At 42.0% G+C, this 17385-nt stretch overlaps 1 protein-coding gene and 2 long non-coding RNA genes across 5 annotated transcripts; 2 read left to right on the forward strand and 1 right to left on the reverse strand.

Moving 5' to 3' along the window:
* Positions 1–1148: 1148 nt before the first annotated feature.
* LOC135498807 (uncharacterized) lies at positions 1149–3621 on the forward strand. Its single transcript, XR_010449153.1, has 4 exons — positions 1149–1259; positions 1555–1806; positions 2110–2211; positions 3531–3621. It is a non-coding gene; the product is annotated as an uncharacterized LOC135498807 (long non-coding RNA).
* On the reverse strand, positions 2665–5000 carry LOC135498722 (uncharacterized). 3 transcript variants are annotated; one of them, XR_010449131.1, is made up of 3 exons: positions 4927–5000; positions 3568–3692; positions 2665–3171 (listed from the first exon to the last, which is right to left on the reverse strand). It is a non-coding gene; the product is annotated as an uncharacterized LOC135498722 (long non-coding RNA). The 3 variants fall into 3 exon arrangements; XR_010449128.1 differs by having other exon boundaries at positions 4874–4974; XR_010449133.1 differs by lacking the exon at positions 4927–5000 and adding an exon at positions 4748–4792.
* Positions 5001–6572: 1572 nt separating this feature from the next.
* LOC135493043 (cell division cycle and apoptosis regulator protein 1-like) lies at positions 6573–17229 on the forward strand. The gene is made up of 20 exons (XM_064779874.1): positions 6573–6662; positions 7051–7137; positions 7371–7567; positions 7802–8001; positions 8134–8248; positions 8438–8585; positions 8754–9135; positions 9463–9688; positions 9939–10219; positions 10945–11149; positions 12319–12402; positions 12694–12831; positions 12987–13061; positions 13198–13389; positions 13751–13912; positions 14163–14282; positions 14403–14657; positions 14942–15164; positions 15439–15681; positions 15863–17229. Exons 2-20 carry the CDS (start codon positions 7083–7085, stop codon positions 16126–16128), a joined length of 3567 nt encoding a protein of 1188 aa, XP_064635944.1. The 5' UTR covers positions 6573–6662; positions 7051–7082; the 3' UTR covers positions 16129–17229.
* The last annotated feature ends 156 nt before the right edge of the window (positions 17230–17385 follow it).

Genomic DNA, 17385 nt, shown 5'->3' on the forward strand with positions numbered 1-17385 from the left:
TCTTGGAATCCAATATGGCCGCCATTTTTGGCCCGTTTCCTGCAATATCTCGGAATCTATTTCACGTACGGGTATAATTTTGACGGCTTACCCTAGGTATGACGAATTCAACGGAACCAATGGAAATGCCGTAATATGGCCGCCATACTGGATTCCAAGATGGCCGCCACCATGAGGGCCTATAATTATTTGTCACCCCATATATACATACTGGTTATCGATGGAGACATGAAATTTGGCATATAGGTAACTGGACCCCTAATTGTCACTAATCGATTAAGACCCCAACGTGAAACGCCCCCTAGTGGCAGCCATCTTGAATTTCAAAATGGCCGCCATATTTTGGGCTTTCTCTCTGAATATCTCTGACACTATTGCAGGTAGAGGTATAATTTCAAGTCATACCCTAGGTTTTCAGGTATGACGAATCGCATGGAACCAACGAAAATTTCATAAAATGGCCACCATATTGGATTTCAAGATGGCCGCTATACGGTTGGTTCAGAGAGGGTGACACTGTTTTCATTGTACATAATCCCCCAGAAAGTTCCGATAGTTTGTCAGAAACTAACAATCAGAAACTAATGATCAGAACATATCGACATGACCATGCGTTGCAACGTTCACTGTAATCATAATTGATTTTTTTCTTACATGAGGGATACATCTAGCTCCTGCAGCGGGTACTTTGGATATTTCACAACGCTTCTGCCCAGTTAGAATTATTCGTTTTCATATCTAGATTGCGTGACCGACAATCTCATCTATAAGAATGACTCAACCTGGCATCAAGTGGTTGAAGGTGTAGGCAAGCTACCGTGCGTCACCTGCTCGTGTCTGGTAAGTTGTGATGTCCTCCAATGATGAACGAGGTTGCTCGACAGGTCTGTCCTTCTAAATACTTGTTCACGGTGCACCATTTTGACCAACGATCGAAATGACGGACTGATGATGAAAATCTGAAACGTTTTGCCAACTGAACTTCTCACATTCATAGAAAATACCCTTCTCATCACGGTGAGAAGCAATCAAGTGTTCTTGATTCTCCTTGAAGACTTTGATAACCTTTAATAGAGCTAGGAAGATACGTCATTTTCTTGATAGGATCATTACTAAGTCCATGTCATCATTTCCAGAATGGAGAGATTTCTTGCAAGAAGATAACATGTCTCTCGGACACCAGTCTCGGATGTGACAATCCTGATCAACTGCAGAAAGAAACATGCTGCAAGACATGTCTTACAGATGGGCACAATCATGTAAAAGTAACAATCCACCGGTGTCCACGCATTGTCACAATCAGTGTCACATTCAGAGTGTCACATTCGGACGATAATTCGTCACCTTCCATTCATTCGATGTTACAGCCAGTGTTTTGAACAGAGGTAGTTGGCTCTGGATCAGGACTTCAGCCGCCTGTGCGTGCCATATTTTGACATGTACTATAGACGAGCACATACAACTTCTTGCTATCGACATTTAGAAGTTCAGCGAAGATTGAACCAGCATCTCGTTCAAGAAGAGAGACCGATAGCCTGCCATTTTTCATTACAGCTTCCAATGCGACAACGCTCAGCGGCCGCCCTGAGAATGATCCCAGCATCTTGGTGCCGACGGACTCGAGCAAGCGGCCAGTCGGGACCAACAACCGCATCCTCCCCGGGACTCCTTCACCAACGACCCCGGGCATGGCCTGCCTGCCAAAGGGCACAGATACATTTCTCCATCAGTGGCAGAACAAGACGTCTGTGGTAATCGTATTTGAGTTCAAGATTACGGCGACGGTGTTTAGATATGTCATCAGAAGTAAGTTTTGGATCCTAAATTTACTTTTTCAATTTTCATGCATGGTCTCTGCCAGTGGGAGACTGCATGCGTCTCTGGTTCGCACTTGAAGCAAAGTACACTACATGTACAATGCACATGTGCAGCACAAAGGACAAAACGCTAATGATCTGCTCTTTCACACTATTTTGAGAATTGGGGACCTGTGTGGACAGACAGTAGCATCAAATACTTTCTCTACGTATCGGTCGTAGGAGCTTCCTAAACCAAACCGACTTCATATATTGATATACTGACTCCTCATGGAAATGTTTTGTTTCACAGACCGGGTGATGGAAATCAACTCTTTGTGCCTCTCAAAAGATAAGCTGGACAAACTGCTGAGCGGACGGAGGGAAGCGACAATGGTGGGGGCGACTACGATCCGTAAGTAACATGCCATGCTTTTATACGAAAGACTCGGAAAAGCTGATGCTGAAGCTAACTCAAATGAGTGAATGGAGGAGACTGGTGAGAGTCTACCGAATATTGGGGACAAATAGAGACTGCAGTCACCCTGTGGGAGAGGTCGGGTTTACAGGATGTCATCAGCTGGTTGGTCACTGTCACTAGTGTCGCTGGTTGTGACAGTTAAAAGCATTTGAGAAGACGGGCTAGATTTGTGTACATTCCCTCCTGCGGTGTCTCAAAAAAAAGTACCCAACACGCCACAGGGGCGCTGCTGTTGCCCATTGGTTTTTGAAAGGCGTTATCACCCGGGAAAGACGTACCAAACTTTGTCCTGACTTAGGAATAGACCCTTCTGACGTTAGTACAAAGAACAACACTGATCGTGAAACTATCATTCTATATTTGATATGTTTAGGACAAATTTAGATATTCAACGTCCTGATACATTGGTCAAATATCATGAAAAGGTTTTACAAAAAGATATTCCAACAACAATCTGTGCGTGGGCACCACATGTGGGAACAGGTGGCGCTACAGTTAGGTAGGATTTCTATTCCAGTGGAGTAGTAGGAAATGTCCCTCCGGCAACAAGTCCTTCCCTGTTGGTTGGTGTACATCAACACCCAAGAGATTAATGCGCATAATATATTCATCAGCCCCAGAACACTGTATCTTAGGGTATTTAAAACTGTTACATGTACACACATTCATCCTGGATTGTCCCTACTCTTTTGCGAAAACTACCTACGGAACACTCTATCCTTGTTCATTTCTGTTACATCTATACATCCTGATTTATAAGCACTCTAGGTCCAGAGTTACTGTTCGTCATCATGGAGGACTAGTCACGATGCCGGTAGAAGTAGAACAGGTGGCTTGTATACATCGATGGGAGGATGCCGGGTTCAGCCGCGGGAAGGGAGTCGGTCCATCCCTCTGAAGATGAGAGAAAATATATCGATATAAGGGTTTATATGGAGTGTTAGTTCAAAACTTATTCTAGCGCAACTGGGAGCAGACTTGCAGATTTGGGAGAATAGAAACAATTATTCAATCGTCATTTGTATTTGGTATGCCCCAACGATCAGTTTCCCCATCTAATATGTGAATTTGTTCTGCAGTACGTTCTTTGCGTGGCCCAATGATTGTACACGGATTGCATTTATTAGCCTGATGAGTCTATCGAACAGACCATCCCTAGACACCCGTGTTTCTCATTTGGCTAGCTGTTTCTTTTGCTTGCACGGCGAAATACCATTAACTGCATCAGGGGGGACTTTTTCTCATTCTAGCAGAAGTTGTATTCTATGTACGGATTCTATCTATTCCTACCGGTTTGAGCTGCTGGCCTAGGACTGCTGGGCACTGCCACTGGACTGCTGGGCACTGCCACGGAAGACTGACAACCATTCGTCCTCTCACATCTCGTGGATCGGACTCATCCTTGGACCAAGCCTCTGAAATTATGAGACAGATCAAGGTTAAGGTTGGTTTCAGGGTCATGTTTATAAAATTCAAGATTTCCTTACCATACTTTCCAACAAGGCCAAAGTTTCAGTTAGCCAATCACAATCCAAGTTTGAATAGAATTACTGAATCTACTTCCTTGGCAATAACATGCTGACCGCTTTTGGTATGCTACGCTTGGAAACAATAGACTAGAATGATCGCCAACCGCCTCAAAGTATGTTGGATCAAACATCCCACAGGCATGGGTCACCCAGTAAAAAGTATCATCATAGTTACATTTGATATTGTTTGAATGATTAACTCACTGTATTCAACCTGCGTTCATTTCGCAGTTAAGAAGTCTCTCCAACAGCCACAAGTATCTCTTCGAAAACATCACAGTAACACGTTTGACCCAGGGAATCTGTCAGCTGGCTGACGAGTAGGTTGGGAATTGTGTATGATCAGCTCTCTCAAAGACACCCGAGACAGGGATTAAAATCTCGTGTTTATAAGTTACCATTGTATGCCTTAGAGGGGGCGGAATTGTACTGTTTAGACAAGAAGTCTCTCCAACAGCCTCAATGAATATTGGATCAACGGCACACAGGGCCTCCCAGAGATACCGTCAATGACGAAATATGACTGGGCCTTCTGTAAGATTAGTTTCTCCGCCAAACACGGGACTGAAGGATTAAAATCTTGTGTTTATAGGCTAACAAATGCAAACACTTTCAATGAACCCCCTACAAGAGACGAGTGGCTCTTCGTCTCCCCGACTTTGACACCCTACTACGAACATATCAATAGATTAGCCAGCGGTCCTTGGTGTCGCCGCGTGGGTTACGTCCAGTGAAATTGTTTGCAATTGTCAAGGAACCACGATCTGACATCCATAACCAGCGTATTCCCTATTCATGCCAGTTACAGTCGGGTGCTACACCACAGTCGGGATAGTGGAGCCAAATGAATGACTGTTTAAATTTAAAGCATTTTTGAAAAATCATATGACATTGTTTGGAAGTCAAAAGCCTTCCAGTCATGCACATAAGTCCTGCCTTACCTTAAATCTGCGACTGAAATTTCCAACTGCGCAGTTCATTCTCGGCTCGACTGCATGACTTTTACAGCAATAAAGACCTGTTGAAACCAATTCAAACAATTATCAATCATAGATACTGGGCCCTACCTTCTGCTGCAGCTCTTTTAACTTGATTTCCGAAATGTTGAAGGAAATTTTACCTTTGTAATCGGAAAAAGTTTGCCAGCGATGTTCTGCGCAGTTCACTCACACACCAACTGACCTGCGTTCAAATCAACCGAGACCGATCATGACCAAAGACAATATATTTGACGTTACACCATCCGGGCATTCCTCTACCCCGCGAAAGGCAGGCCGGCGGCTCAGCGTCAACTTGTATTGTTATGTCATTAGACCAATTGGATAGTATTGTCAAAGGTGGGTCTGGGCTATTGCATAACATGCACATGAACGGAGCTATATGGCCATAGAAATATATACAAGCCAGGTACGCAAGCCTCACGAAGAGCTGCGAAGGGCAAAGTTTTCAAAAATTTAGCCGATTCCTCCTACAACATAGGACAAAAGATGATTTACGAGTGTCGCATTAATGAATTAGCTTAGGACTAGATTACTCCATAGATCCTTGCACTTCGTATTTCGTCAGTCGTATAGGTGCTGAAACCTGCATATTGTCAAAATCACACACACTGACTTGAACTGACAATGACGTACATTGTGTATTTACCATTTCGGCCAAGGCCGTACGGTGTAGAGGAGGAAACCGTACTCATAGAAAACGTGCCCAGTCCTATTGTATTCTGACAGATTATGATATGGTTCTATCTGTGGAGGCCATTCCCGCCAGAGCTATGAGAATCCTTCGCTCCCCGGACATTCTATCCAGGGACATTTTAAACTTCTACACCGTCACCGCAAGAAGTGTCTGTTGCACACCAGAAACAACCAACTCGGAATTCAGCTCTTGGATGTTTATTTCATTAGAGGAACTACATGATATTTACAGCATGCATAGTCAAGGTCAAAGTGACTGACAGCCTCTATGTAGTTGTAGATGGCGTAAGTGGAAATAGTTGAGATTGTCTGATGCAGCTCAGAACCGCCCGCTCAAAGGAGTAGGTGGCTAATCAACAGCGTTCCATACTGTCAGCTGCCCAGTCACCACCTTCCACAACACAGTCATAGTTTCATCACCAAATTCTACTCATGAAACAGGAGAAGAACAAATACATTGAACGGATACCGCTTACTAATGTACAGCAACTGACAACACAGTGATGAAGTCAGCAGGAGTTCTTGCTACCCTTCTAACAAATCTACTATTAAACTAAATACAAACATAGGCAGTGGAATATAGCTCTACAGCTCACCAAATATTATATGACGAATACATGTATATCATATGATTTACAAATTTTCCAAAGGAAAAACAAACCGGTGTTGTGATAAAATCATTTATACGGAATGATGTTGTTGCAGTGCGGCTCAGATGAATGACATCCCATTAAATGGTCGAGACGGCTCTTAATCCAGTTTACAGTAAGACCTGTCTAGATCCCGCAGATAGATATACTGCATCTGCTGCTCTCCCAAACTTGTGGTGCAGGTGCTATACATTCGTGATGTCTGAAGTGGCCTATTCGATGGCGGAATAACACATTTAAATAATTTTTCGTTCGAGACACACCACCCGAAGGGCAACGTCACAACCAGGGACACTTTTTTCAGTGTGACGGACGTTCTGTAGATGGCGCTGAGCCCTCAAAGTTTAAACCTTGCCCTCCAAAGTATTGTAGTGCATTGTTGTGCACGTTTATATACACACAAGTGCTTGAAGCCAAGGTTCCGATAAAAGACATGGCCGCCTGATTTTCTCGATTTTTGGTCTTTTGTCTTTGAAAATCAATGAACTAAGAAGAACTGTAGACATTTGTTGGTAAGTGAGGTGTTTCCCGTACTCGTTTACACTTAGTGATCCATCATGACACTGAGGTTACATGTAGTTCCTGCAATAGACTGCCATAAGTGATAATTTAGTAATTTTTATTTTCTGAAAAAAATATGCGTTCACTGTTGTGTGCTTACCATGCACGCTACATGGTGTACATCATGCTTGCCATGGATTACTATACGCTTTTGTTGATGAGGACCATCCTGACAGTGCATGCATTCATTTTCTTAGTCTTCTATCCTCATCCAGGTGATACCAACTTGCTCCTTTTGCATGCATCAATAGCCCTACCCTAACCCTGGCTAGTCATTTAATGTAAAATTACCCCAGTCCCCAGATTGCAGAAAACACTCAAATCATTTCTTTTTTTCAGTGTTTGTAAAGTTCACATCATTAGAGATAACCATGTCATCATTTGGAGGTGGAGCTAAAAACCCACCGTGGGCAAGAAATGTTTCTGGTAAGTTGAACATGGACAAACATACTGAAATATGGGCTTGTTTATCCACCCCCATGTGCCGGCATACATGCATCAGTAACATTAACAAATGTATGATCCGATGATAACAAAAATCATCTTTTCTCCGCTAGATATGTGTAATATTAGTACTAAGTACTAGATGGATCTAAAAGTCCAAGGTAGTTCTCCTTAGTTAGCAGTTTTTGTAAAATGATATGTCGCTTTCTTTTCAGTCCCCACAGCTGGTGCCCAGGGGCTTGGTGCAACCAGCCTCGCTGGACAAGTGAGCAACCAGGTGTTGGCCCAGCCTGGTGTTGTTGCTTCTCCTGCAGTGTATAGCTTAGGGAATACACAGGCTCTTCAGCAGACATATGCACCACAGCCCACACAGCAAATGGGTGCTGTTGGACTTGGTCAGGTCCCGGTCACTGTAAGTTTACATGTATAAAACAGCTTGAGCTTATGACAACATAACCAAGATTATTTAAGAAATCCAATATTTATAATGTATGTGAACTCTGAATTAGATTTTTTTCTTCATTCAGATAATGTCATGATCATTTAAATCCTTTGGGCATTTGCTGAAGGTCGCATGCTTTTCCCAATAGCTTTACTTCATGTTCAGTTACGTTGATGGTGAACTCTTCGATTGACATCATTTCAGACTGTTACACCAGCTGTAGCTTTGCCAAATCCAGGCATAGCTATCCCAACCACATTGGCTACAAGTCAGGTGGCGACAGTCAGTTATCCCACGCCTCGTCTTGCTCAAGCTCAGACGAAGCAACGCGTGTTCACAGGCGTCGTTACCAAACTACATGACACTTTTGGATTTGTGGATGAAGACGTGTTTTTCCAGCTTTCGTAAGTAATGAGTTCCAATTCATGATAAGTGTGGTGGTGTACAGCTTTCTCAATTGGCGAATGCCTCTTTAGATATGACTCTTACATTTATGATATTGACGCAGTCTGTATTCCTGCATTCTTGCATTTCAGATGTGTCAAGGGGAGCCAACCTAAAGTTGGGGATCGGGTGCTGGTGGAAGCAACATACAATGCTAACATGCCATTCAAGTGGAATGCCTCTAGAATACAACTTTTGCCAAATCAGGTAGGAACACTTCAAACTCAACCAAGTTAGCAACTTGTTATCTTTGTGGACTCTGGCAAGGTTTTGGTATCAGTGAACGTCTTGTCTGTGCTTCTCAAGCGTTTTGTAATGGTCCAGTGCAGTTTTGTCTTGGTCACAAGCCCTCACCCTACCCCATCTGAATTGGGATTACCATCCTTTCTTTTCTAGAATCCAGGGATGGGGTCTGGCTATGGAATGAAGCCTTCCCCAATGCCTCCGAGAGAGAGCTTTGGCAATTCATTGAACCCGAATCAATATGGAGGACCACCACCTCAAGTCCCACCACTTATGTCACAGACTCCACAGCCAGGACCTGGTAAGTTGAGCATGTTGGTATGCACTGGCACTGGCACCAATGGTATTGTGTCCCGCGCGAGTCCAATTAAAACTTTTTTGAGTGTTTGAAACATGTTACTTACATACATGTATTTCTTTTTAGTTTTTATTTACCACCGCTGCAAGATTTGATCACTACTCCTTCCAGGTTTCCGAGGAAATTATCATGGCGATGGTAGTGGAATGCAGCGACCAGACCGTGGAAATAATCGTGAGAGAGGTCCAGGACCTGGGCGTTACGAGCGAGATCGTGATCGACATCATGACAGACCACCACGTCCACCACGCCAGACCTCGGGAGGGCCACCGCCTCAACCAGAACGTGAGCGAGAAAGAGAGCGTGAACGAGAGCGTGAACGTGAGCGAGATCGTGAACGTGAGCGTGAAAAGGAGAGACGATCACCAAGGAAGCGTTCCAGGTCTCCTAGTCTGAGGTCAAGGTCACCACGCCCCCGCAGTCCAGCGCGGTCAAGGAGAACAAGAATTGCACCAAGATATATGGTCCAAATCCCAAAGATTACTCTTGATACGTAAGTAGAAATTTTATCTTGGAAGGTCATTGGTTTTGTAGCGCACCAACATTGCTGGTCCCCTCATCCCTGTTGGAAGGGGCATATCCACTCAAAGTATTGTACATGCACTTCATGCTGGCCTGAGATTATTGATAAACTTTATATGGGTTTTCCTTTTCAGTCAAATTATGAAAACTGGTGCAACTAAAACTGAAATTTCCATTTTGTACATCAGCAGTTGTGCATTCTAAAGTTGTCTGCTCGGTCTTATTTTCCTTTCTAAAGTGATGTTAAAACTCTGCATCCTTGGTTTGTCTTTAATCCTTTTCAACATTCTCATTTCAGTTCTGTGGCTAGTGTAATCTCTTTGAAATCACGCTACCAAAATATGTACATTCCCAGCGACTTTTTCAATGCCTCCTTCACATGGACGGATGCGTTCCCCCTGCACAGGTCATTCAATCTGAACAACTCCTGTGGCTTCCATGTCATGCATAAAGAGGTTACTCCATTGGAGCCAAATAATGCTGTCCTTGAGCCAAATGATGCAGATCATTTATTTAGTGCTAAGGTAAGCTATATATTGATAGTACCTCGACCTAAAGAACAAATGTAGAAGTTCCCAGAGTGGTTGATCTGTTGAGCTGCCTTCTATGCTGAGTTTGGACCAAACTTGACGACAAGCTGGGTCTCTTGGTGGAGAGGTTTTCCCTCATTTTAGGCCTTCCCATTCAATTAAATTGCAGTGTGTTCAGCAAGGTCGTTTGATGCTGCGTTGTGGTGATTGTTCTTTTCCATAATCCCTTTCATTTCTCTTGCAGGTGATGTTGCTCACGTTGCCAAGTCTTCAAGATATGTACCACAAATCCTGCGCCCTGACAGAAGACACCGCAGAGGCCCGGGAATCATTCCAACATCCGACTCGTCTGGTCCAATTCCTTATTGGCTTGAAGGGAAAGGGCGAGCCAATGGCCATTGGGGGCCCATGGTCACCAACATTAGACGGTGCCAACCCGAAGGAAGACCCTCGAGTATTGATTAACACAGCTATAAGGACGACCAAGGCTTTGACTGGTGTAGACCTGAGCCACTGCACACAATGGTGGGTACAGAAATAAAAAAGAGTGGACTTCAGAAAAAGCCTTTTAAAAGGAAACATCATAGAAATTAATTAGGGGTAGAATTAAATATATTCATTTGGTAACTTTTTCCTTTCAAACGTTAATCTATGAATATTTGACGTTGTAATTGAAACTTGTTGCAAATTGAGCATGCCTATTGTGGTTGGGTGATGAATTAAGTAGCAGCCTAACAGAATCTTTACTTCAGGGATCACCAATCTAGTCATTTTAATTGCGGATATTGATAGCGTGCCCTTCCATCAAAATTTGACTTCGTTTTGTCAGATGCACTTCTATTAATACGTACTCGTGCAATGCAAGAAAGAAATGACTAAATGACTTTGAAATTTTCAGGTTCTGGCTAAACCATGCTCTACTCCGTTATGCTTTTGGTTCTTAACTTAAAGAAATGCAATAGCGCTACCCTCCTGCTCTTGAAAATAATTTTTCAGTGGAGAATTTTTTGCTGTCTTGAATATTTGGTCAGGTTATGCATTGGTTTTCTGGGACCCTACTTGCACACTTACATGCCAGTTCAAAACTTTAATTAATTTTAAGACTTAAATATTAACACTACCCTTATAAATTTGAGTTCGTAAGAGTCCCCTGATATCCAATAGATGTAATACTGTCACACTAGATGCCAAACCTAAAATTTCTTGCCAAACAGGAATTAATTCCATGGTTTCCTAACCCTTTCCAACAGGTACCGATTTGCAGAGATCCGCTACCACAGGCCCGAAGAGATGCACAAAGGGCGGCTGGTCCCTGCCAGAGTTGAAACCGTTGTACTTTTTCTACCCGACGTGTGGAGCTGTATCCCGTCTCGACTAGACTGGGAAGGTCTGCAGGCAGCATACAAAAAGCAGCTACAGGTTAAAACGGAGGACAACAAGGAGGACTCAACACAGGCACTCATCCTTACTTTTCAACTATCCCAGTCTCTTAAAAGTGTTATTTCTTTGTTTTTCAAATAGCGTTGCACTATTTAGGAAAGGGCCATTGGCCATCCGCCCCAGCTCACTAATATCAGACCAGAGTATGGAGATCTGGTGCTGTGTTCCGGCTCGTAAAGAATACAACACAATTCTAATCCAACTGTAATCAGGGTTTTTTCATTTTCAGCGGTCTCCAAGGTATGTTTTAATGCAAAGTGAAAAAATATCGGAGCCATTCATCCCCCAACTAACCATACCTAAAAATTTTGATCCAGATCTATCAAAATGGAACCATAAAAACCTGAGCTTTGCTGACTTCCAGAATAGACCTAATAATTGGATAAAAGGCCATTGATAGGGTCCACCTTTTGAGGGTTTTTTTGGGGGGGGGCAGAGCTTACAGGTATAATATTATTAAGGAATTGATACTAGGTTAGCAGTCCTTGGTTGTCTAATCATGATCACCCAGGGCGACCAAATATGCAGACCAAAACCCAAGGCGTCGGCCAACTCTTTGGAGGTCTGAAGAAGAAAGAACATTGTGGTAGAAAAACTGTTACTCTTTCTTGAAAAGAAGCAACCTCAGGGAGTTAGTAAGGTTGTTTTCAACCTAAAGTACTCATGGATATGTTCAGGCAAGGAATAATTTTGGCTTCAGCCTGGTTCAAGCAAGGAAAAGAGACCAAGTGTAGTTTGGGTTAAGCTTGTGTCAAAATCTAGAACTAAACTCAAGTGCACTTTTTTTTACAAGTAATCTGAAATCCAAAGGGTGGCTCCTATCAATGGTACCGTAAGACCCAGACAAGTTGACTTTAAAATATGCTCAAGGGATTAATGCTGGCTTTAATTGATTTACAAGATTTATGCGTATCTTACCTGTTGACCTCTTGATTTTGGAAGCTTCTTCAATTTCACCCATGGACCAAGAAAGCAAAAAAGCAGGTTTACAAAAAACTGAAAATAGTCCAAACTAAATTGTTAGATGCATTAATTGATAGGAAAAAAGGCCTTCAATCCCTTGAACTATTCCAGGAGCCTTGTCATATTGGATAAATTAAGCAAAACAAAAAACCGCACACACAAAATAATTTTTTGCGCAGGGAGACCAATTTCTAAACGAGACCATACTGTTTATTTTCTAGGAAGACGAAGATGAGGAGGGTGGGAGCTCCGAGGAGAAAAAGGAGCCATCCCATTATTCAGAACTTGATCCGAAGACCCTTAAGGTGAGTACTCTTCAGGTCTTTTACTCAGTTACTTATATCCATTCTCTAAGGAGAAGAGTCTCTGTTTAATCTAAATTGAGCATAGGTCTGCCACAAATCCTCGCTTCATTTAGTATGTTTAAACTGAGGGATGGTTGGGGGCTCTTAACTCTGCTGATCCTACTTCTCCTGGTGTTAAGGCCAGACTCCACTGTAGTGGTTTACTGTCAGTTTTGCAAGGAGGCAAGGAAGAAGATCAGACAGTATAGACTGAACATATGCCATCAAACGCTTCATTTTTCCATGTTCCAGGTCACAAGTATGCGACATGAACTTGAGGCGAGGGGGTTGAATTCTAAAGGCTTGAAGTCTCAACTGATAGCCCGTCTGACCAAGGCCCTAAGGTCAGAGCAGGAGAAAGAAGAGGAAGAGGCAGAGAAGAAGGAAGAGGTAGGAATTTGGCGGCGGCTCTAATTATCAATGGGGTCTCTGTTGATTCATAGAGCCAAGTGGGTTTTTTTGTAGCAGTAAAGAAGTGTCAACAGCCCTTATCGATTGCACGTGGGCATATTTGCCCCTCGTTTCATTTCCATCCTTATTTTCAGGAGCCAGATGAGGAGAAGGAATTGGAGAATAAAAAGGAAAGAGAAGAACGGGAACTAGAACGACAGAAACGAGAGGTAAATAGAAAAGACTTCACTCATAGACCATGTTCCTAATTTGTTGAAGTGGTTCACTTTGTGGTACATGTAGGTTTAGGTCTCCTTCTTCCTGTTAAATGATCATTCGTCTTGACCTTTTCGTGTCCCTTTGTAGGAAGAAGAAAAGAAGCGACGTGAAGAACGTGAAAAAGTGGTCCGTGAACGCCGCTATGTGCTGCCAGACAATCCAGCAATAATCATTCATCCATCGACTGTGGCCAAGAGTGGCAAGTTTGACTGTACTGTCATGTCTCTTAGTGTTCTACTCGACTATAGACCAGAGGACAATAAGGAACACTCATTTGAGGTGAGCATTTAAAATTTTAGTTAGACTAGCCAACATGCCACATGGCAATGAGGGCTTGTTAAGAAGATATTTACAGGATGGAATTTTCACTGGCACTGGACAGCTACATCAGCATATGAGATGTCTTGTCCACTCTTCAAAAATGTCAATATCTTGTAGTTTTGAGATGTGGTGAGAAAGCTGCAGGCAACTCAGAACTGGCAGTGTTGGATCTCTCTGTTATCTGAAATCGAAAAGAATCTACCCAATTAAAAGGTTGATTTCTGAATTCTCTGTTTAGTGGAAAGTCATCTTCAAGAATGATCTCCACTGTGGGTATATCATTGCATATTACCGAACATAAACCGAAATCTTTTTTCAGGTGTCCCTATTTGCCGAGCTGTTCAATGAGATGCTTATGCGTGATTTCGGCTTTCACATTTACAAACATTTGGTGAGTTTACCTGAGTCAGTCAAGGAGGAGGAGAAAGAGAAGGAGAAGGAGAAGAAGGATGAGAAGGAACGCTCATGTAGCAAGGAAAAGGTCAGTACTTCAGAACATTATCGACAGGCCTTTCAAATATGAAGTGAGGGCTTTTCCTCCCTAAAACTAAAAGATTGCTGCTTCAAATATATGTTGCAGTGATTCCATGAGGCATTCTCATTCTAAGATCCAGTTAGTAACGAATACTAGGCTGTCTTTGGGTTGCCTTTCTAGGCTTTTGTCCCTGCGTTGTTTAGACATTTAAGATGCGGTCGGTTTTAAAATCAGCATTGTCTTTTTATCATATCAGGAGCCATCAACGAAGCGAAGGAAGACGGATGATGAGGAGAAGGAGAAATCTGTTGAGAAAGATGAGAAGAAGAAAGGAGATGATGATGAGGAAGAGATGGAACATGATGGGAACAAAGAGGTAAGGACAGATACCCTGTATATCAGTTGTTGTTCAATGTCGGAGCCTTGTGTGTCAAGATGGAAAGAATGCTTAATACTTTTCTTGACAGTGTTGAAGAATATTTTCTATTGTTTTCAGGATGAGGATGACGATGATAGGAAGAAGAAAGAGAAGGAGAAAGATAAAGATCGTAAGAAGGACCGCGATAGGGACCGTGAGCGAGAGAAGGACAAGGACAAGAAGAAAGAGAAGGAGAAAATCAAATATTACACGGCAGATCCTGGCCTGCTTCTGTCGTATGTCTACTTCGACCAGACACACTGCGGCTATATACTTGCTACTGATGTAGAGGAGATAATCCATACACTTGGATTAATACTGTCACGATCTCAGGTACGTTCAAATCATCCTAGTCATGGTGAGTATGAAATGTATATTGGGGAAACTTTATATTAAGCTTTAAGACGGGTGTAATGTGAATATTTGTTGACGGCTTGAGAACTTGAAGACATATGCTGACCGACTAGCCCTCTTCTAACTCATGATGAAGAATGACTCATCCTTGTAATCATGATCAAAACATTGCCAAGAATAGTTTACAAAAATATTGGAATCAAAAACTTACTGGACTTTTCATTAGTAACCTAACTTGAGGAAAATTGTATTGTGTTTTACAGGTGAAAAAACTTGTCCAGAAGGTTGCGACGCGAGATTCTGTGATGTATCGCAAGCTGACTGACAAGCCTGTCAAGGAAAACGACAAGACTCCCGCTGAAGGCGACAAATCAATCAAGGAGGGTGAGGAAGAAGCGAAAGAGGAAGGTAAACCAGAGGAAATTGTTAAAGAAGAAGTCAAAGTGGAAAAGGTTGAGGAACCAGATGAATATGCTTTAGCTAGAGGTAGGTTTTTGTGGCAGTGGGTACGAGAATATGGTAAGATTTGAAAGAATACTCGGGCAGATAGAGTAATGGATTTCCAGTTTGATAAAGCCTTTTTCCGTCGGTTATAGACTGTCCGTTGTCTCATGATGTGTTGTAATCGCCATAATAATGGTTGTGGCCCTCAAAGATTGAGTGTTGTTCAAAAACATCTGACTAACATACAAGTTAATGTATAATCACTTAAAATTACTCCCATTGTAAAAGCTTTTACAATGCCTCATTCTGTTAACAGGTAACAAAGTGCTGTTTGACAATCCAAACATTAAAGAAGAGATTGCGGAGGATGGTACTGTCATTAAAAAGGAGGAAGTGGAGGCCCCGGTCGTTGAGCAGAAGCCAACGTTCAGCCTTAGCGGTCTTGTGAACTACATGGGAGCCATGGTGGATATCAGCAGTGTCATGCAGAGGCTTGATAAGAGTGAGAAGACGAAAGGAAAGTTGGAAAGTCGCATTAAGGACTTGCAGGAAGAATTAGGTGAGCAATGAAATGGTCTTGTGGACCAACAACATCCTGTAGATCTCATTTTTGAATCAGTCACGAACTGCAGAAGAAATGAAGATTGAAAAATTCACATTGTATGGCCAATGCAAGAACTCGTATCATATTAGGTCAACAGTCAAATATTCACCTCAGGGTACTTTTTCATTTATTTCAGATGAAATGAAATCAAGTTTCAACTCAAGTGAACAGAATAGTCAGAAGGTGGCCAATGAGCTTCAGGATCTCAAAACGAAGCTCAGAGAACAACGCAAGTTGAGCGAATCGGCAGTTGGCAGTAATAAGAAATTTTTTGATGTGATGTCGAAGTCCAAAGATGTACTTCACAAGATTGTCAGTGACGTTGAAGATGTTCTCAGTACGGCTGTTGACAGCAAGAAAACTTCTCCTAGGGCTGAGCCCAAAGAAAATGGAGATGGTTAGGTTCAATTCATGCATTTTGAGCAATCAGTTAACTTTCATCTAGTTTGAATGGAATGTGACAGAATTTCAGGTGCCGTTTCGGGTCCTGCATGCTGTTGTTGAAGACTTGAAAGTATAGTGCGAGGCTTTAGGAAAGACTGTAAGACTTTTGAAGGGATGGTTATATTTTTCAAACAGGACAACTTGTGGACAATCTAAGGTATCAGTGAAAGACTGAAAGAGTTATTTGAAACAAAGTCGGTTATTTCTGATGGGTACACAAGGAGTGTTTGAGAAAAAGTGATGTATTTTTCTAAAACGGTTTATTTGAATGATGTTGACTTCATGTAAGAGTGCACTAGAAGTCTCTTGATACATCAGAGGATTGATCACTTGTGTGTATTTTATGAAGCGCCAAATGTTTGAAATTGTATGCGATGACAGTGTAAATGAGTTGGCAGATGTTTCGTTGTTACCACAATGCATTTAAAATAACCTTTGGTTTAAAATCATGTTAGGACATAAACATATCCTAGTCCATGTTTTTGCCCACACTTTTTTGCGATGATCAATATAACTGGTCACATGCTATTACATGTATGTCTAAAATATCTCGAGCATTGTTTTCACTTGTGTAGACAGGCTTTTGTTTAAATTCTGCAATAATTTCTTATTTTAACCCGAAGCACCAACATTTGTATGAATATATATAGTATTTCCCTTTAAACATGACTGGAAATCAATTGAATTACTTTCATTGAGAGGCCATAAACTAAGTACATTTACAAGGACTTTTTGATTTTAAAGGTTAACTGGAGTCGATACTTTCAAAGGAAGTACCCAACATTCTCACATGAGGTATGATAAACATGTGCATTCAATGACATGAGGAGTGTGTGGTTTTTCTGTTTGGACCAAATAGGCCTATCATTATCATCACAGAGAAAAGCTTTAAGTACTTTACTGTACTTTGTGCCAATATTAGACTCCCATTCAACTGTGTTACAATGACAGTGCTTCTAGTTTTTCATATCATCCTTTTTTTGAAAACATTTATTACATGTGCATGTTTCATATTAACTTCATCCTCTTTAATCATGAAATAAAGTATTGTAGATTAAACGGTTTTGTTCATGAATTTGTTCGACACACAGGCAACTCAATCTGAGGCGATGGGAAGACTCCAATGAAATTTGATCTGTTGGTCTTGCTTTAGTCATCATGGTGTTTCGTTACGTATCTGGACTGGGGTTTATGAAACTCTTCAGTTCCTTTTGC

This window comes from Lineus longissimus, chromosome 1, assembly GCF_910592395.1.
Source record: "Lineus longissimus chromosome 1, tnLinLong1.2, whole genome shotgun sequence".
Lineage (NCBI taxonomy): Eukaryota > Metazoa > Nemertea > Pilidiophora > Heteronemertea > Lineidae > Lineus > Lineus longissimus.